The sequence below is a fragment of the Podarcis melisellensis genome (assembly GCF_964234715.1).
Source record: "Podarcis melisellensis genome assembly, chromosome: 4".
Classification (NCBI taxonomy): domain Eukaryota; kingdom Metazoa; phylum Chordata; class Lepidosauria; order Squamata; family Lacertidae; genus Podarcis; species Podarcis melisellensis.
Genome location: NC_138531.1, coordinates 30,921,774 through 30,943,331, shown reverse-complemented (window position 1 = coordinate 30,943,331; position 21,558 = coordinate 30,921,774). Strand labels below are relative to the sequence as shown.

At 40.3% G+C, this 21,558-nt stretch overlaps 1 protein-coding gene across 4 annotated transcripts in view; it reads left to right on the top strand.

The window, feature by feature from the left end:
- The window catches only part of NPAS2 (neuronal PAS domain protein 2), a 98,223-nt gene that overhangs the window by 71,985 nt on the left and 4,680 nt on the right, over window positions 1-21,558 (top strand). For all 4 annotated transcript variants that reach the window (XM_081908877.1, XM_081908876.1, XM_081908874.1 and 1 more), the window contains 13 exons: window positions 408-497; window positions 824-944; window positions 2,607-2,720; window positions 6,543-6,661; window positions 7,936-8,018; window positions 9,450-9,556; window positions 10,260-10,407; window positions 11,643-11,724; window positions 13,510-13,651; window positions 14,106-14,203; window positions 15,264-15,410; window positions 19,659-19,853; window positions 20,348-20,535. In XM_081908877.1, coding sequence (XP_081765003.1) covers window positions 408-497; window positions 824-944; window positions 2,607-2,720; window positions 6,543-6,661; window positions 7,936-8,018; window positions 9,450-9,556; window positions 10,260-10,407; window positions 11,643-11,724; window positions 13,510-13,651; window positions 14,106-14,203; window positions 15,264-15,410; window positions 19,659-19,853; window positions 20,348-20,535 — 1,634 coding nt within the window. The remainder of the gene's footprint in view (window positions 1-407; window positions 498-823; window positions 945-2,606; window positions 2,721-6,542; window positions 6,662-7,935; window positions 8,019-9,449; window positions 9,557-10,259; window positions 10,408-11,642; window positions 11,725-13,509; window positions 13,652-14,105; window positions 14,204-15,263; window positions 15,411-19,658; window positions 19,854-20,347; window positions 20,536-21,558) is intronic.

Sequence of the window (21,558 nt, the reverse complement as noted above, 5' to 3'; positions counted from 1 at the left end):
ATATATATATATATATATATGGGAACACAGAGGTAAGGAAAAAAGAGGAGGGGAGAAAGATAAAGCTACCAGTGGTAAAATTTCAATTGGTTCTTAGTATAAATAGCACCCTTTCCCTTAACTTTTCTTCAACATATTTATTTTCTTTTCTTGAGAGTCAAGCATGTAGCTGTGCAACCAGACAGACCAGCTCCATTTGCAACAGCTTCAAGTGCTGAAGGGCAATTAAACCCAGGCTCTTAGGAGACAAAACAAATCCTGTCTGATCTCCGAGAGCTTCTGTGGAGCTACAAAGTTGAAATAAGGAAATAGTCTGTGTAAAAGGATTCAGCTGAAAGGTGTGAACCCCCAGTTTTCACCTAACAATGCTCCCACCCATTCTATTTCTTTCTTCTTCTTTCTACCAGGCATTAGATGGATTTGTAATAGCTGTTACAACAGATGGAAGCATTGTGTATGTTTCTGACAACATCACACCTCTTCTTGGACATTTACCCGTGAGTAGCTCTTGTGGTTCCATATTTGAGGATCTCTGAATGAGGGTTCCTCGCACGCAACAAAGGGGTCTGGCTGTGAGTACAGCTAATGTAAAATCCTGGAACTGCATGCCTAACATAACATTTGAGAATTAAGAATGCAGACTTATTATACATACCTACTCAGAAAGGAGCTCTCTTGAGTTCCATGGGATTGTCAGGCCAAAATGCACTGCATGGTTTTTGTAGATTTGCATTTATTTATTTTTTTAATTGTGAAGTGATGGCAAAGAATAGGAATACCATATTTTGGTCATTTCTGTAATGGACACTTTTGTTACTTACAGTCTGACATGATGGATCAGAACCTGTTGAATTTCCTCCCAGAGCAAGAACATTCAGACATTTATAAAATATTATCATCTCACATGCTGCTGATGGATACTGTCTCAGCAGAGTACTTAAAATGTGAGTATTACATCTACTGCGTTCATGGGACAAAAATTAACAGGGCAGTAATAGTATCCAGGGATGCGGGTGGAGCTGTGGGTTAAACCACAGAGCCTAGGACTTGCTGATCAGAAGGTCGGTGGTTCGAATCCCCGTGACGGAGTGAGCGCCTGTTGCTCTGTCCCTGTTCCTGCCTACCTAGCAGTTCGAAAGCACGTCAAAGTGCAAGTAGATAAATAGATACCGCTCCGGTGGGAAGGTAAACAGCGTTTCTGTGCGCTGCTCTGGTTTGTCAGAAGCGGCTTAGTCATGCTGGCCACATGACCCGGAAGCTCCCTCAGCCAATAAAGCGAGATGAGCGCTGCAACCCCAGAGTCGGTCACGGCTGGACCTTATAGTCAGGGGTCCCTTTACCTTTAATAGTATCCATCTAATAGGTTTGGTCAGTGCAAGGATTTATGCTAGTGCAACAGAACTTTCCCCACCTCCTCCCTCCCCAGTGTGTGCCCCTCACCCTGCTCAGATCTGCTGTGGATTGTTGCAGGAATCACTAGAACAGATTTAGGGACTGCACAAGGTGAGGAGGGGAGGGGAAGTTCTGCTGCACAAGGATAAATCCTTGCGCTGACATATTAGTTGGATCCCACCCATCGGCTCTAAGATTTATTTATCTCTTAAGGGTCTGTACAGTACACTTGAAAGAATGCTTTGCTGGCAATGACATTACATATGTTTTTGGGAAAGGATAGTTCATGTATTATATTTTTCATTTTGAAGCTAAGGGAACTAGTCTATAGAGAATTATTCTTCTATGCAATTTAAAATCTATAATAATTGCGCTTATTGTAGTAAAAATGGGACTGTTCGCAGCTATGTTAATAATACATTGTTGAATCTTAAGGAAAATTGTTATATTAGTTGGATATATGTATAAGGAGACTTTAATCAGATCCTGCTGTTGTCATCTGTTCATAAATTATTTTTATTATTATCACACATGAGAACTTGTGGAATTTTTTACATATTGGTTTTAAAATCACAGTGCTTTGAACTATTAAAAGGGCAGGCATGGGAGAAGGATCAGGGATTACTAGTTAATAAGATAGATTCATTTTAATCAATTCTATCTATGGTTAACCTGTTTTAAAGACTAGCAAAATTATAATGGTATAAGCTTCCATAGTCTGCAACCTACATCATCAGATGCATAGTGCCACAAGATACTCTTCTTATTTTGCTGAAGTGTAAGAAACTGTTTTAATTAAAAAAGATTTTTTCCCCAGAATAAATAAATAAAGAATAATTTTGTTATGCAGGAAAAGAAAATGACAATTAAAATTGCAATGTGAAGTTGATTTTTTGCATTGGTTTGCTTGCAATCACATATACGTATATTAAGCTTGCGTGATTTATTTCATGGAATGGTACTGAAAGATGGGATTAAGAGTCAAACTCAATCCCTGGCTTTAAGTATGCATGAGAAATACCTATTTATAGTTCTGAGCAGCCTAGGTTTATGCAGAGATTCATCCAGCAGACTGTGGGCCTTTGTGACTACAGACAGCATTGTTGAATTCATTGCGGTTCTTCCATTTGCCTCATTATGTGCATCTCATTGTGTTTAGTTTACAAATAATATTTATCTTGTCTTTTTTGACATGTGTTTTTTAAAAATTCCAGCTGACGAAGATTTGGAATTTTGCTGTCATCTTTTGAGGGGAAGTCTGAACCCAAAGGAATTTCCAACATACGAATATATAAAATTTGTAGGGAACTTTCTGTCTTACAGTCATGGTAAGTCTCAGCTATTCTGTAACTATAACCAGTGACTAAATAAATGTATATAGGGGGTTGAGCGTTCTCTGTGTGTGTGTGCATGCGCATTTCCAACATCAACAGAGCAATTTCAGACAGAATTACAACAACCAGTTGCTTAGACCACAATACCAAGCATTGAACTAGGTGGGATTTACTTATGAGTAAATATTGTTATGACTAGACTCCAAAGCTGCAGTTCTAAGCAAACCCAGAGCACTTGATCCATTTTCTTGTGTAATGAATGTGACAGAGATCCACCTCTGTTGCAAGTACGTAACATTTCTGTGGAATATAGTCGTAACATTTTCATTCTAGTAAAACGAAGTAGTCCTTCCACATAGCACATTAATTGCTAGTGTGTTGTGTGTAGTAATATAGAATCATAGAGTTGGAAGAGACCATAAGGGCCATCGAGTCCAACCCCCTGCCAAGCAGGAAACACCATCAGAGCACTCCTGACATATGGTTGTCAAGCCTCTGCTTAAGGACCTCCAAAGAAGGAGACTCCACCACACTCCTTGGCAGCAAATTCCACTGTGGTTGCGCAGATGTCAGAGGCATTTCTTATTTCCTAAGGAAGTTAGATTGGCTTCAACCAGAGCCAGGGCCTTTTCAACTCTGGCTCCGGCCTGGTGGAACGCTCTGCCTCATGAGACCAGGGCCCTGCATGATCTGATTTCTTTCCGCAGGGCCTGTAAGACAGAGTTGTTCCACCTGGCCTTTGGCTTGGAGCCAATTTGATTCCCTCCCTCTCTTTCTTTTTTCTTTTCCTTCTCCTCCTCCGATGAGGCTACATTTTAATATTTTAATGTTTCAATATTTTAATGTTGTATTTTAATTTTGTTTTTAAGTTGTAATCTTTCAACTTATTTTTATTATTGCTTATAAGCCACCCTGAGCCCAGCCTTGGCTGGGGAGGGCGGGGTATAAATAAAAAAAATATTATTATTATTTCCTGTGTTATAACTAGAGGTGAGCAAAACAATTCCCCCAACCTGTGCCTGGTGGTTGTTGTGTGATTTTAAAATTCTCTTGGTGCTGCATGTTCACATGTAGCTTCTGTGCAGGAGCACTTATCCAATGATTTCTTTTCTTGCACCAAACAGCAGCAAAGCTGATCATCCACTGCACACATAGCCAACACGGTGCCCTGCAGATGTTGAGGGACTCCAAGTCCTATCAGCCCCGGCCAGCATGGTCTGTGCTCAGAGATGATGAGAGAGGAACTCAACATCTGGAGGACACTATATTGGTTACCAAAGAACCACAACAATGCTCAGCCATTTTATTTAACTTTATTTGGGGTTCTTTTTAATGGTCTGGAAATTATTCATTCCCCTTATCTTAAGCTGGAGCATGCAGCTAGCCACATTTTTAAAAGCCAGAAATAGCATATCTTTCTTCCCCACAGCCAGTCTTTCCTTTCCACACTTGAATGCGCACTCCATTGCACGAGATATTTCTCTAATGTCGCTGAAAATGAATGTTAGCACAGAGTCTAAGGTGAGGCTTAGCATTCTCTAGAAAGACCCATTGAGAGAATATAAAATGTTGCTGCATTCAGCTAGGAATGGTTTCAGCTCCTCTGTCAATGGGGCATCATAGAAACATAGAATTGCAGTGTTGGAAGTTCTATACTATGCAGGATTCGGTCCCTTGTCTTGGTCAGTTATAGTTTACATAGCAAGTAAAAAATTCCATCCTACCAAAGTATTCTTTACTGCAAGCTAGATTAACTTTGCAAAAATTCCTTATTAACCTGCGCTTTAGGATAGTTTATGGTGATTTCCCTCTCTTTAGTGTAATGTTTGCGTATCCATAAGAAGCTGGTGCTATAAAGGTAGGGCCGTTTGCACCCACCAATTACTGAGATAATATTTTTAAATAAAGGAAGGAAAGTTACAGGTATGCATATATGGTCTGGGACATCCCAGTTGCTTCAGAAAAATATAAAATATTGAGGTAGGTATGCAGAGAGCATTAAAAAGAAAACACATGCCAAGCAATTTACAAATAACCAGAGGCAACTGTTTTGTAAACCATAACCAATTCACAGTGATCCTTGGCATACTGAGGAGCTGTGGTTTATTAAAACGGACTGTTATAGGGTTAGAGCGTAAGTGGCGTAAATATCATATTCCATATCCCTGCCCCACACTTCCTCAACACTGTGTGTTCATACAGTAGAATATTCTTACTGAATGGAAAACAGCTTTGTATTTCTAGTATGCACTAAAAGGCTGCTTTGTGGCAATATAATAACGAAAGTAATAATTTGTTTAATTACTTCCAACTATTTATTGGATTTCGCTTCAGTTGTTTGCCTGAATATATTCTAGGAGTAATGTTTAAAAAGTTGATATTAGCTCAAATGGTCATATCGTATTCACACTGTGCTTGTCACAACTCACAATTCCACAGTCTGCAAGACTGTATAAATGCTGCATAACTGGTTGGTGCCAGACCATATAACTAGCAGCATTAAAAAAAAAAATTGTGGTGAAGCATTCTTTTTCCTTAGTTTCATATGACTCTGAATTTACCAATATAAAAGGACCATATTATCAGACGCACACCAATGCAGAAACCCTTTTTAGCCATTACATAAATGTTTAAAAGCATCTTTGTGATGCACAAGTGAAAATGGGCACAGTGGTGATGCAACAGCAAATACACAACTGCGTTTTTTATGCAGATGCATTTCTGCATGAGAAGCGATATCTATTTGGCTGCGTGTCTCTGTGAATTGAGCCTTTTTTCTTCAGTCTTAGGAACATGGCAAAATGAATTAAGATGTCAAATAACAGACAGGTACTGTTATTTGATGAAATAGATGCTGAATTCAGCGCGGAAACAAATGGAATATAATTTCCGACATGAAAACAAGTGTTTTAAAAACTATATCCTCTAGGGTTTTTTTTTTTATATAACCTTTTGGTTTCAGGCTAGCAGCCAGAATCTCATGCTGTGCTTTTTCCAGAAGTGTACAACTCAGAGCGTAGGTAGCAGATTGCATATTTCAATACTCATGGGCAGGGCAGAAAATATATCTGCACACAACTAGCCTGTAATAAAGGAGGTAAATATCAGCCAGAATTGGATAGACCAGGAAAAACAGAATCATATTCCACAGCACTGAAAGTGACACATTTCGCTAATAGGGAAGTGGAAGCTTCTCCTAGAGTGGAATGAGACGTCATGGTCACACATTTCAAATCTGTGCTGTGCTGAAAACCTGTAAACCTAGGAGAGATTTTCCTGGGGGGGAAACTGAGTTTGAGGGGAATAGTGATCTCCATCTCTTCTTGCTACTTCTATCTATCCCAACCCCTCCCATCTATCTTGAGGGGGTTCAGCATCTCCTCCCACCTATTGCTTCTCACTTGACATCGTTCTCCAGCCCATCTGCTATACTGCTGTTCAGCAATGACCAATTTTTAAAGACACAATTTATTGGCAGGGAGGGGGTAGTCAACTAAGGTTCACTCAAGAGTAGACCCAATGAAATGAATGAAGACTATACGTTCAGGCCATTAATTTCAGAAAGCCTACACTGAGTAAAGCTTAGTGTTGAATACCCTCCAGCTTACTTTCTGGCTTGACTTTAAGTGGTGACTTCATTATTTTTTTTATTCAGCTAATTCCTAAAAAAATAATACATACACATACATAACCTTAAAAGCACTGCCCAGACACATACCTCTCTGAGTGATATCAGCGCATTTCTATATGTATAAAATAGTGGGAGCTAAATACACTAAAAGGCACAACTCTTTGTCTCGCACTTTTCTTATCCAGTGCCTATATCTACTTGTAATGGCTTTGATGGTGCTGTTCCAAGGGGTTACAGAACACCACTAGGAAAACAAGTCTGCTTTGTCGCTACTGTTCGACTGGCAACACCTCAGTTTCTAAAGGCAAGTGTGTATGTCTTAGAGTCTGTTAAAAGTCTTTGTAGTCGTATCAGCCCTTTCAGTCCCTTATCTTCCCACTCATGAGTGTGTACAAGGCGTTAGGGATAGGCGGAGCCTACTCTCTACGTATATGGTGGCTCCTCCCAAAGCCATGGCTTGCAGCGCAGGGGCATACATGGTACCTTGGCATAACGGAATGGCCATCGGTAAGGTGTTCAATATTTCTGAAGGTAAACCGGTACAAAAAGCAGCAGGGGAGCACCTTGAGGCACTGCATGCAACTTTTCAAGCCAACTGCCAGCAGGCATCTTGCAGATAATAATGCAGGCATCTTGCTGAAGCTAAAATCAGGTATTGTTGGGCCGGAGCCCGGAAAGGGAGGATATAAATGTTCTAAGTAAATAAGTTGTTAGAAATACCTCTCTGAGATTGCCGCCATCACCCCATCCCTCTGCTGCTGGTAAGTCAGCTGATAACCTGAGCCTGGTCAATTTGATACTTATCCAAAACATCTGCCCGTGTATGCGGAACTAGGGATGGAATGCAGTTGTTGTCTCATGTCTGCAAAAGCAATCTGAGGGCCTTTCTTCGTGGAGTAGAATGGGCCAATGCACATGTTACATTGCTTCAAGAGCAAGCCTCCCTGTGGGGTGTGATCTCTGCCTCAGGAGTAATGTTTAGGAGTGCTTATCATAGGATTTGTCATCCTCGTGTTCAGTCTCCAAATATGTATGCCAAAAAGTGCTGGGTCTAAGGACTCTCAACAATGCCAGACTCTGTGTTAAGTAAGTTTTTTTAAAATTTTAGCTGGAGTGGACTCCACTCAACAGAAAGAGGTTGTCTTCATCAGTAGCCATCTAGCTGTAAAATTTTCCAAAACAATTAATAGAATAATAGAAATGTAGAGTTGGAAGGGATCCTGAGGATCAACTAGTCCAACCCCCTGCAACACACAAATATGCAGCTGTCCCATACAGGGATCAAACCTACAACCTTGGTGTTATCAGCACCATGTTCTTCCTAACTGAGCTATCCAGGCTGAACTATGTTAGGAATGAAAACATTTAAGCTGTTTTGTCATTAGGTACAGAATAAGTAGCCCAGCACCAGTTAAAACTAATAAACTGGATGGATTTGCTATTTAGCTATTAGGCGGAGATATTTAACTTTTCTTTTCTATTCCTTTCACATGTTGTTCACTAACATTTAAGGGGAAAAAAAGCAAAATAAATGGCGATAAAGGTACTACAGTCACTCAGAATTTTATTCTAATACAGGAAATGTGCATCGTTGAAGAACCTTTAGAGGAATTCACTTCAAGACACAGTTTGGAATGGAAATTTTTGTTTCTGGATCCCAGGTTGGTTAAAAAAAAGAAGACGACTATACTTTATGTTTTGTTAGACAATTTACTACTGTTTATTTATCATATTTATTTGAAGTGACTTAATTGTCCTTCATCAGAGGATTACGGGGCAGTGTTCAAAAGTGTGAGAATGATTCAGACACAATATATTTATGCAATGGGTGACCTATGACAACATCTGCCTGATTGCACAGTGTGGCTTCAGATTTCTCTTCTGCACCATCCAGCCTTCTGTGTGCCCCCAAAATGTGTTCCATATAGTTGTGTTGGATCTCTCCCAATAATATAGTTAAACTAACAGACTTGACAAGCAACAAAATCCAGACCAGGCAAAAAAACAACAACCCCATAATACTAAAGGGAAAAAAATACTGTCATCTTCTGTCTTCATGTTTCCATTTTTAATGTGCAGTACCATGCATCTTGCTGTCCAAACATCTGAGGTAAATGTGGTTAGTTTCACCTATTTTTCCGTGTACTCTGTCCCCCTATTATTACTTACAACTATGAAGAGTTATATTGCTTTAATGGGTTTTAAGGTAGAAACAAGGGATGTGGGTGGCCCTGTGGTCTAAACCACTGAGCCTCTTGGGCTTGCCGATCAAAAGGTCGGTGGTTCAAATCCCTGCGACAGGGTGAGCTCCCATTGCTCGGTCCCTGCTCCTGCCAACCTAGCACGTCAAAAAGTGCAAGTAGATAAATAGGTACTGCTCCAACAGAAAGGAAAACAGTGTTTCCGTGCGCTGCTCTGGTTCACCAGAAGCGGTTTAATCATGCTGGCCACATGACCCAGAAAAACTGTCTGCGGACGAATGCCAGCTCCCTTGGCCTGTAAAGTGAGATGAGTGCCGCAACCCCAGAGTCTCCTTTGAGTGGACCTAACCGTCCAGGGGTCCTTTACCTTTTGCCTTTTTAAGGTAGAAACACTTTAAAAACTCATTGCAGCATTTTCCCAAAGCCACTGTAGCAGCGCTTGGAAGTTTTTATTGCTACATGGCATCTCAGTCTAAACCAGTGACTTACGAAACAACAACAACCTGGAGGATGTTTGTTCCTATCTCTGAGGAGACATATTTGGAGGCCTGTCAACATACTGTGCACAGTTGTGAATTAACCAGTCCTGTCGCTCTACAGAGTGAACTTGTGTAAACCTTCCTGCTTTATTTCAACCTTTCTGCTTTCCTTCATTTATTTTAAGCACTTTATTTAAAAAAATGGTGAGTTGTGCACAAGAGGTTTTCCCTCCCTGCTGAGTTCCAGTAATATGAAGCAGTCCCAAATAGTCTGTTGCCCTGCTTGTTGTTTTAGTGCCTAGGTGGAGTCACTTCCAGAGTTTTTGGGGTGGGCAGAGAGAATAAGGGTTGAGCACTGCTGATGATATTTTTAACGGTTTAATAAAATCATTTGCATTTTACCGTGATACAGAGCACCACCGATTATAGGATATTTGCCTTTTGAAGTGCTGGGAACTTCTGGATATGATTACTATCATATAGATGACCTTCAGCTCTTGGCACGGTGCCACGAACACTGTGAGTATGACATTACCTACAGTAAGGGGAATTCAGTTTGTTTCCGTGTGATAGCAAAGATAGAAATAAAAATCTGAAGACATTGGGTTGCATCCAACTCAATTAAACCATTGGTTTTAGCAATGCAGCTCCCCCTCCTCCACACACACAGAGAGAGAGCCTGCTGGTGATACTAGTAAACCTGTTAGTGAATTATATTTTGTTTGTTTGTTTGTTTGTTTCTCTCTCTCTCATTGTTACTGTACAAGAAAGGAATTTCCACTGCAGAAGTACTAAAATGCCTTAATTCCTTTAAGTCTTTCTTAAGCGAATTATCAGTTATACAGGATTCCAAATTCTATTCTCTTTTTATTTCTTCAAATATCCTTCAGTATTCTCAGTTAATATACCTATGAATAATTTAGGAATGAATCCATTTTATAGAGTTTGTGGCAAAATTCTGTTCTCCGATCACTATCATGGAGGATTTAATCACACACCCTAAATGGTACATTTTTTGTTTAGCAACTAGTGTAATTCTAACCAATAGAAAACGTGCTCCTACATGCATTCTTGCTGCTGTGTCCTGTACCAAAGTGAAGTTTCCGAAGCCCCTCTTAAGAAAGCTGCATGTAGATCAGCTAAAATCATTTTTTTTGAAAGGATGTTTTTCAGATCTTGAAATCTTTGATGCAGTGTGCATTTTGTGTGTGTCCACAAACAGTGATGCAGTTTGGCAAAGGGAAGTCTTGCTGCTACCGGTTTCTGACCAAAGGACAGCAGTGGATCTGGCTGCAAACACACTATTATATCACCTATCACCAGTGGAACTCCAAACCAGAATTCATCGTATGCACCCACACGGTAGTAAGGTATGGAGAAATTGAGTGACGTTGCTGTTGAGCCAATCGGTAGAGTCCCCATTGCAGGACAAGAGCAAACAAAAGCTTGGTTAAGGGATGCACATAGGACAACCACCTCTCCTTATTTTCCTAACCTTTAATGGCAGTCTTAGAGATTTTGAGCATGCTGGGTGCAATGGAATAAAACCACTCATGGGTCACAGGGAGTACAGTGGTACCTTGGTAGTTGAACGACTTGGCTCCCAAACAAATCGGCTCCCCAACACTTGAGTGTTCGGTTTGCGAACATTTTTCGGAAGCTGAACGTCTGACGCGGCTTCCACGGCTTCCGATTGAGTACAGGAAGCTCCTGCAGCCAATCAGAAGCCGTGTCTTGGTTTTCGAACCATTTCGGGAGTCGAACGGATTTTCAGAACATATTAAATTCAAGAACCAAGGTACCACTGTAGTTAGACTAAGGCCATCTTGCTGAGGTACTTGCTTCATTGATGAACACTCTTATTTGGAAATAAGGCATATGCTTTACGATACAATCAATTGTTATCCAGCCAAATTGTCCCTTTCATGCAAGGACTTCTGCTTGAAAATTGGATTTTCTCCCCTCCGTGTACCCTCCAAATCTATTCCAAGGATGGACGTGGGAAATGGAGACAGAGGGAAAGTTCAGTTGTGCAAGCAGAAGAATTTGTATAGACAAGATGACTTTGTTGGAAAGAGCCCAATATTTTGTTACAAACATTAATTCTGTATTGGCATGCTAATTGGACTCTAGAGAAATACTCTGATTACAATCATATACCTGCTAATGTGGGAGGTAGAACAATTTCATGCATAAGCCTTTCTGCAATTGCTAACCTGTACTTGGGGTGTGGTCGGCACAAGGCTAATCATGAGTACATGTACCAAAATTGTATACAAGGTTGCAAATACGTGTTTACACGTGAACTTTTTCCAAGTATGTATGAAGAGCATCATGTGTAAAGCCATGGAACCTAGCCTCAAGTAATTGTATAATTACAGATAATGTTTTCTTTTTGTTTTGAAAACCGGGTAAAAGTGGGCAGAAGCTAAACATAAAATGTAATTCATTACATTATTATACACATTTGAATTATATGACTTGTGGATTTTAACTGTAAATAATTTCTGGAGTTAATCATGTAATAAACTGCCAGTTGCATTCAATAGTGCTTTCAGAATAGTGGAATGGAATTTAGATCTCCACAGAAAATAATAATGTTCAGTTATGCAGATGTTCGAGTGGAAAGGCGACGGAATATGATTTTGGAAAATGCACCTTCAGAGATAATCTCTTCAGTACTAAAGGTATGCTAAAATGGCTGCTTTCAGAGGTTTTTCTTTGTTTTCTATTTTATGCAGCTCATATGTCGGTAATCACCAACCTTACGTATCATTATTTAAGTGGTATAAGTCTCTATGTGAACTTAACTTAATGGAGTAAGACATGGCTGGGAATACATTCCTGTTCTATTTTCCAGAATACAATTGCAGAAATGAGGGAATGGTAGCTTGCAAAATAAGAGATATCCATTATGACCTTTGGGACAATCATGTGCCTCTGAAAGGGAATAACTTTTTAAATGTAAAGGGTAAGACACATAGGGCGACTTTAGCTACTGTGTTCAGATGGTAATAATGTGTATTGATTTGATCACTAATATTGTCCCATATAGATGGACCTGGGGTTTTCTTTATGTCTTCCATTGCCTGTTCCTCACCATGGTCACTGCCTGCTAGGTTCACTGTCCCTTAGTTTCTAAGGCGATGAGTAATCTCAGATAAGCCTACTTTCCACCTGATTTATGTTGAGGGTGTTCTTGATTGGTTGCGTGTGGTGTTCTTATGCCTTTTTTTTTCAATCCCTGTGTCAATACAAAGTCTACTGCAGTTGTGCAAATGTATACCTCTTTCGATTTTTGAAGGGCCAATCATGGGAGGTGACAGACAAGCAATCCCCCTGCCCACATAATCTCATAGTTGAGTATAAAATTGAAAGAATATGTGAATTTGATACTAGAGCATACAGTATAGGAAGAAGCAGGCAATGAAAGGCAGATGCATTATAAGCCAAGAATTAAGAATCATTTCTTTTGAAGTTCTCAGGGGATTGGCCTGGGCTCATTCCTGAGTACATAGCTTCCTATTAAAGCAGATTATACAGTAGCTGCATCTAAGGACTGAGTTCTTGTGATTTTCACTGCTTAATGAAGTTAATAACTGAGTCTTTTATGAGTATCTTACAGAAAACTACTTGAAGCTTCTGTTGCTCAGAAACGTGGATACAAAAGGCCAGGCTAGATGTGACGTTAAACGCTGTATTGCATACTGAAGACTGTAAAAAATGGGTGCACTTTAACCATGTGACACATGGAGTTAAAACTGCAATTCTAGACACACATTATTGTTATTGTTATTATTGCTATTGTTGTTGTTGTTGTTGTTGTTAATTCAATTTATGAATCACTTCATGTGAAACAATCTCAACTCAATTAACAATGAAGACATAAAATCCTAAAAGATACACTAAAAACAGTTTCAAATCCAGTACTTGGATAAGCAACTCCACACAAAAGGCTTGTGGGGAAAGGAAGGTCTTCAGTAGGCTCTGAAAAGACAATAGACAAGACATGTGAGTGATATGTAACAGCAGGGAGTTCCGAAGGCCAGGTGCTGCCACATTAAAGGCATGATTCAGACATTGTGCGGAACAGACCACCTGATGAAATTGCATCTATGCAATGCTTTCCTGCACAGGTTGAGACAATCTTTTATGTATCCTTGTTCCGAGCTGCATAGGGCATAGTACACCAGTAACAGCACCTTCAATTTAGCCTGCTAGCTAGTTGGCAGCCAGTGCTATTCTTTCAGAAGCAGAGAAACATGGTGGCAGTATTCTGTCCCAATGAACAGTTGAGCTCACTGGGAATTTCTTAATTACTTCTGAGTAAGTGTGTATATAGGGTTGTGCTGCGCATAGCTGATACTGAAAAAAGACCTCTCCCTCAATAAACCCAAATGATTTATAACCAAACGCATTTGTAAGTTCAAAACTTGCAAAAAACGTTTAGGATGTTTGCTTTGTTTTTTAAGGACAGTGGATCAGAACTGGATCCTCAACAGCACTTTAACGCTCTTGAACTAGGCACGTCAATCCTTGACACCAGTCGGACTCTTTCTGTATCCTCTCAGGGCTCACACAAATCTTTGCCTACATCCTTGCCTGACACAGCATGTAAGTTGTTATTATTTATTAAATTTGTATACCGCCCTTCAGATGTGGTCTCTATGCAGATGCTACTTTGATACTGAGAATTTTATACTGTTATACTGCCAGGATAAGCCGGAATGGTACGGAAAGTGTAACGCAGGCCTGCACGCATGGATCATGACCAACAGAAAGGATAATTCTAACATAACAGGGCATTGTCTTACTTGAAACATTTACTACCTGCTAGTTATTGGAATGCAATTTCAGAGCTGGTTACAACATCAACTCCCACCTGCTCCAGCCAGAGCTGTAGTCCAGAACTAGAGGGTGCAGGTTGACAAAAGCTGGTGGTTTTGTTCTATAGTAGTCAACTTCCTTTATTGCCATTCCAGCGATCCAGTCTTTTTGTATACATTAATAGAAACTTTTAACAACTCTGTTCTAAATGGTAATTTAGTAAATAAATGTTATTTTATAGCCACAAGAACAAAGCTCATCCCAGAGTCTCCCTCCCTGCAAAGAAGTCCCACTATGCAGGAGGACTTGCAGAGATCTAGCCAACCTGCCGCTGCTCAGGTAAGGTAGAAAGAAAAAAAAGAGTTCCAGAAACATTAAGAGAAGTTCCATGAAATAGATTGGGACACAGGTGTGTACCAAACTGACAGAGGACAGGAGCTTTAAATGGGTTTTAAGTTAGTGAGAGTAAAATGATTTTTTTGTTTTCATTTAATTGAACTGGGAGGCATAGCAAACCAAAACTTTTCCATTCATACTGGCATGACATGACCCTCTTGAGCATGCTCAGGAGTGTCTAGATGAATCAAGGGCTTTTCTTTTCTATGTCTAAGAAGTCCTCTCTGCCACTGGTTCCCCTGAAGTTAGAGACAATAAAAAATAAATGGCAAGACACTTGTATGCAGAGGAAGGTACACACACACACATATTAATGCATACACACACACACACACACACACACACACACACACACACAAACACACTGGGGTTATTATGATCAGAGATAGGTGCTCTAACTCTTCTGCCCAGGCTCTTTTTTCTAGCTATCAAGGAATATTTGCTGAAGCCTCCTCCTTTCACACTCTTGTATTATTTTGATCACAGGAGGTCTGCACTTGTGATCAAAGAGATATTAGTGCTGTAACACCAGTAATCAGTATGTGCTTATCTTGCGAATGATGGGAATTGTTAAGAGAAGATATTAATTATAGTTAATCCTCTAGGTACCCCCATGTGTGGGTTAAAAGGAAAAGAAAAATGGCTGGTGCCTGTTTTTAAAAACATGGGGCTAGCACATAGAGAGCCCCTGTAGCAGAGTATTAAACCCAGTCATTATGCATATTAATGAAGCATAGGAATAGGTTGTTAAACCTTCTTTAACTCCATTCAGCTGCGTGAAGCAGCTGACCCCCATTTTGCCACTTTTTCAGTGAAACCCTACAGACTGCAAAGTCAGTTAAAAATGCTTTACTTACAGCTTCTAGGTCTCGGACGTGCACCGTTCCCTATGCAAGAGCAGTAGTATAATGCAGGTACCAATATTCTTAGAAATACAGCAAAGCAGCCTCGTGGAACAAAAGTTACTGTACTTACTAGAAAAGTTTTGGTTTTCTTGTTTTAGCTCTCATCCCAGTTTAACATGTTCCAAACTATCAAAGACCAGCTTGAGCAGAGGACTCGAATACTGCAAGCCAATATTCAGTGGCAGCAGGAAGAGCTGCAGAAAATCCAGGAACAGCTGTGCATCGTGCAGGATTCCAACATGCAGGTTAGCGGGAGAACGTATTTTTCAGACAAATTACTCTTGATTCAGCGAGTAGCAGAGTTCTTGAGCAGAACTATATTTCCATGCTCAAATCATCTTGATGCACCATAGGCCACCACACAGAGAAGGGTTTCCTGCTTCCAGCAGTCCAGCTTACACACCTGCTTCTTCAAGGGGCATTTTGCTCACTTCCGATTTCGGAACCTGGCTCAGGAAAACAACACCTTCTGCCAGCTTTTCATCCTGCAGTTCCCCACTTCCCTAGTTTACATAGGAATACATAGTATTGAAAGCCCTCTGTTCCCAATGACAGAATAAGAGGATTGGCGTTGAAAGACTTAAGAGAAAAGTGTAGGTGCGTGGTCTGAGGTTCAATTTGTGGCATTTTCACTTAGGAAATAGCAAAGCTGTCAAAGACTTATGCCTGAGACCTGAGAGAACTGTTGCCAGTCGGAGCAGGAAATACTGGGATAGATGAACCTATGATCTGATTCCATATAAGGCAGCTTCCCAGATTCATTTGGTCAGGAGCCCCTTTGGTTACACTTTTGTTTATGCTTCCAGTTAGTCTAACAACCATACTGATCCATACTGAAGGAGGACAAAAAACTCAGCAGAGACTTCAAGAGTGAAAGAAATGAAAGGATTGGATAGAGCAGGCATGTCCAACAGCTAGATCATGATCTACCAGTAGATCATTGGAAGTCTGTGGTAGATCACTGGTAGATCAGTGGCTCCCTGCAAAGAAGCTAAAAAACTTTGGCTCCCCTTAAAAAACCCTCAACATATTTGCCCTGCACCCCTAAAATGACCTGAACCACCAAAAACAGGGCTTTCCTTCCTAAAAAAGCTCAACAACTTTTTTTTTTTGCCTGAACCCCACAAAAGGGGGTAGATAACTGCCAGTTTTTAACTCTGTGAGTAGATTGCAGTCTCTTGGAAGTTGGCCACCCCTGGGATAGACTTATGGTCATTATTCCTTAATAGTACCTTGTAGAGAGAGAAATATAGAATGAAACACAAGAGCTCAATTTTAACCCATGCTGCAGCACTGTAACTGTAGCCACAGATGCAGGTGGCGCTGTGGTCTATACCACAGAACCTAGGGTTTGCCGATCGGAAGGTCGGTGGTTCGAATCCCTGCAACGGGGTGAGCTCCCGTTGTTCAGTCCCAGCTCCTGCCAACCTAGCTGTTCGAAAGCACGTCAAAGTGCAAGTAGATAAAAAGGTATCGCTCCGGTGAGAAGGTAAACGGCGTTTCCGTGTGCTGCTCTGGTTTCACCAGAAGTGGCTTAGTCATGCTGGCCACATGACCCGGAAAAACTTTCTGTGGACAAATGTCGGCTCCCTCGGCCAGTAAAGTGAGATTAGTGGCCGCAACCCCAGAGTTGTTCACGACTGGACTTAACTGTCAGGAGTCCCTTACCTTTATCTTTTTACAGCACTGTTAGGGATATCTTCTTCTTCTTCTTTGGCGATCGCTCGTAGCCGAGTAAGATTGTCTTCCATAAACACGGTTTTAACAATGAGTCCGTTGGTCATGGGGCTACATGGAATGTATGCAATTTATTAATGCAATTTGAAGAGACTTGCTGGGACCACAAAAAGAGAATTAAGGGGCTATATTTGGCATGTAGCAGAAAAGCAGCCCGGCAATATTGTTGAAAGGAAATAATATGGGTAGAACCAAGCCTTACAGGGAAAATGTCACCTTCAGCAGTTTGTTAGAAAAGGTATCTTTGAAATAAATGTCTCATAGCTATAAATTTAGCGTGGCATCCTTGCTTCCGATACATTGTAAAAATAATTGCTGTTGATAAGAGCTTCCTGGTTTGATCAATGCAGATGGTTAAAATGTCTGGTTTCCATAGAACAGCTTTCTTCCGTTGTCTCCCTAATATGATGCTGTCTGTTTCTAGATGCAAGAGGTGTTGTGCTTTCATGTCTTTTGCTTCTTTCATGAGAATACTAATGAGACTGCCAATTAGAAGAGATTAGTAATACTCTTCTCATGTCTTGACATCCTGAAAAAGTAGTCGTGAGATTCTGCGGTGGCGTTATCTACTTAGACTTGTTTACGATGTTGAAGGGGGTGGGGGGAGGAATCCTTTCTATTCAGTGGCATTTCAGTGGTCCAGTCATGACAGGATGGTAAGAATCTTGGGCAAAGCCGCTGTGAATGAAATACCGATACTTTCTGTGTTGGCACTTTGGTGTTGTCCTTTTCTGAGGAGAAAGATTTTGACACTAACACTCTTGAGGTGCCTGACTATCAGCATTTTGCATGAGAGGTTCCAAGTGCATTTAGTCTTGCACAATAGAAGTGGGTTAGTGCAACAAGTGCACTTAAAGAAAACAACGGACTGTTTGCTGTTAGGAGAGTGACAGGGAAATGCATTGAAAAGTGTGGAGTGAATGAATGAGAATAATGGGAAGGTTTATAAACACCCCACAAGCAAATCATGATGAAAGCTCATTATCATATGATTGGTTGGAGGCAATCTGTCACAGTACAGAAATTAAAAAGCATGACTCCTGTTACAGTGGAACCTCGGTTTTCAAATGTAATCTGTTCGGGAACACCGTTCAGCTTCTGAAACGTCCGAAAACTGAAAGTGGCAGGTTCAATACAACAGGGAAACTCAAAACGGAAGCTGCGTGGCACGTTCAGCTTCCGAAAATTCTTCGAAAACCAAAGCGGTTACTTCTGGGTTTTCGGCGTTCGAAAGCTGAAACGTTCGATTTCTGAGACACTCGAAAACCGAGGTTCCAATGTATTTGTTTGTACTATGTTCGTAGCTCATGGGATCATGTACATGTACTGAGGCAACAATCTCACACTTAGTTTTAGGATCTTTGCACACACATGTTCTCTCTCTCTTGTGCTCTGTTTCAATGGCTTCTCATCTTCTGTATTTCCGTTTGTTTTTCAACATTTTTGTGTTGCTAGATAGCTAGAATTCCTTAAGTTGAAGCCTCATGCTTTATATTTTTCTTCTATTATCTTGAAGTTTTTTCTGGACGGAGGCACAATCCACCCTGTTTTCATAGCCGGCAAAAGGAAGTTGTCTTTTCAGGAAAAAAGTATAAGGATATGATTGTTGGAGGCTGTCTTCTTCTTCTTTGGTGATCACTTGTAGCCGAGTAAAATTGTCTTCCCTAAACAACCAAGCTACTTATTGGACAGGAAAACATTTGCTAAAATTCCGGTGGAAGCTTTTTCTATCTGGGGGTGAGATGGGGATAATGTCAGCAGAAAAATGTGTGTGCTTAACCCCCTTTCCTGATAACGACTTTTCTCCCCTGTGGGGTTGCACACACATTTTCCCACCTGGAATCCCATGGAGAGGGAAGTAGAAGAAAACAATTTGAAGCAGAAAAACTGGGGACAGGGAAGAGTTTACCACCAGCAGCCATCACTTCTCTGCTCTTATTTGCTCCCTCCGAAAGCTCATTTCCCATAAACCAAACCTTCGTCGCCAGTGTTAAGTTGTGGGTGAACATGTCAGATGACACAGTGATTCTTTAAACAGCTCTTCTTTCTTCAGATGCCAGAACAGAACTCGGTTGAGGAGCTCAGTCGGCCTGCTTATATAGAGCTCCAGAACAATGCAACTGTTGCCATTTTCTAAAACTATCCAATCACTGAACGTCACTTTTCGATCCTTCATTTGCATAACTATCTACAGTATCCCCCTGCTGGCCCAGGGTGAGAACTTCAATACATAACACAAGTGTTAGTTCAATTTAGTAACATGTGCTCGCTTGTAACATCTAGTTTGACCTTCAAATATTTGCAAGAATTAGACATGTATGTCAGAGGTTTCTGAGTGAATAGGATGACGAATGTATTCTGTTCCTGAATAGGGGATTTGGTTTTCTAAACAGTGTCAGTCCTTCCACAGCTGGTTTAAGGTGCATTGCACACGTAATATTTGAGCAATTCTTATCCAATGCTTGATTTGGAATGAGGTGACATGCGACATTCCCTGTAGAAACTTCTCTGACAGCCCCAGATGTGTGAAAGGTGGTTGTGCTTATGCAATTGTGTGGGAAATGGACTCACAAGCAACTTCACACAGTCTTCTAGCATTAAAAGCATTTTCGGCAACTGAGGCCTGGATCAAGTTGAGCTCCCTAACGATACACATTTATAAGCGTTAAGATATGACAACTGTGAACTGTGAATGTATTTCTTCCATTGATTTGCCTAACAAGGAAATCGAAAAAGGAACCACCTTTCTCTTCCAGATGTTTTTACAGCAGCCAACAGCATCTCTGAATTTCAGCGGCATGCAGCAGCCAGAACCTCAGGGGAAGCCAGCGGTTGATTCTCAGCAGCAAGTTGTCCCGAGGCCTCCGAGGCCTTGTCTCCAAGAGCAGATTGCGGCTCCTCAAGCAACAGACCATCAGATGTTAGGAGAAGAAAATGTGTTATCAAACCAGGTAAGCAGACCTGCAATGGTCTTACAGCAATCTTTTTGTGGAAAAAAATGTTCTCTTCTTTAAACATTACTTTAAGTCTTAGGTTCATCTTCAATCCTACCTCTTTTGATTCTTCATTTAGTTCTTCCAGCATTTCTTGTACTGTAGTTCTTGTTTGCATATTACGGCAATATCGCTTGCCCATTCGCTCTTTCCAGTAAGCTTTGTGTGAATCTGTGTGTTTGTTCTAGCTACCCATAATCACCATTCTTGTAAAAAAAAAAATCTTTAAAAAGGGTAAATTACCAGACCTACATTCAATGAATATGAATTTATTTCCCTACTTATTGGTCACTTTACATAATTACACCTTTATGAGAGGATGGAATGAACTAAATTTGGATCTGGTAATTTGGCAAAAAAAATATTCACAACTTAATTCTATGTGTTTTTACAATGTACCCAAAGCTTTTGGTTATTGTTTCTGTGGGTGCTGTTATTTTTAACTGTTCTAGGATCAGAAATCAGCAAGAGCCTCACAAGGAATGCAGGATAGCTGTCAATCTTCCAGAAGCTTAACCTCACAGTTTAGCAATGCCTCTGTGCTCCCACAGTCTTTGAGCACAGCTCCACCTGATGCCATTCTACAGGATAACAGCCACCAGCAGAGCACTCCAGATTTCAGTAATGATCGACAACTGAGGTAAAATAATTGAAGTAACCTACTTTTTTAAAAAAGTTGAAGAATTAAATACTATTTTTTACAATGGCACTATTTAAATTTGCGTGTTTAGTTTATTACTATATAACAGGTAAATACTGTACTTTGAACATTAAGAAAATACTCCATTTTATCAAGTTACAGCACTAGATTATTAGTAAGCTTGAAAGAAAAAAAGAGGAACGTAGTGCTATTATTGTTTATTCAATTTCATACCCATCCTTTACCACAAGGTTCCAGGGTTGGGTTACAGAAATGAAAAATCCAGTATTAAAAACAGTATCAGAATGGGGATGGAGCAAACAGACTTGTGGGTTACAAGTAGGTAGCTGTGTTGGTCTGCTGTAGTCGAAACAAATTAAATTAAATTAAATTAAATTAAATTAAATTAAATTAAAATTTAAAAATTCCTTCCCGTAACACCTTAGAGACCAACTAAGTTAGTTATTGGTATGAGCATGCACACTTCTTCAGATACAGACTTGTTGGTTGTTGTTGTTTTCTCTAAATGATTTTAGCACTATGTATTTGCCTTAAAAAGAGAAAGAAAAGATATTGTTTACTTCTTGGTTATGTTTTGAAAAACTTTTTAAACTGGTGACTGGAAAGAAAATACTGTAATAGCCCAATGCTCACTAGATTTAATCAGAATGGCTGTTACTAGAGGCAGGAACATCCACTGCATCACAGGCTGAGAGCATGAAAATGTTACAGTCAAGCGCTGTGGCAAATAATCTGCTACAGGGAATTTCAGCAATCTTTGTTTGCCAACCACAGTATGTAGATCCACTCCTAAGAATGAAACTCCTTGTATAAGAATGGCCACATTTGATAATAAATCCTGAGCTTCCCTTTTTTTACTACGACTAATTACACTCTATCCCTGAGCCTACTGCAGATTTAACTCTATTGGTTTCTGAGCATGCAACTACCTCACACGGAAAAAATCCTTCCGACCCTTTCAGTATCTGCAGGTTAGTGTCATTCTTCACTGACATTATTTAA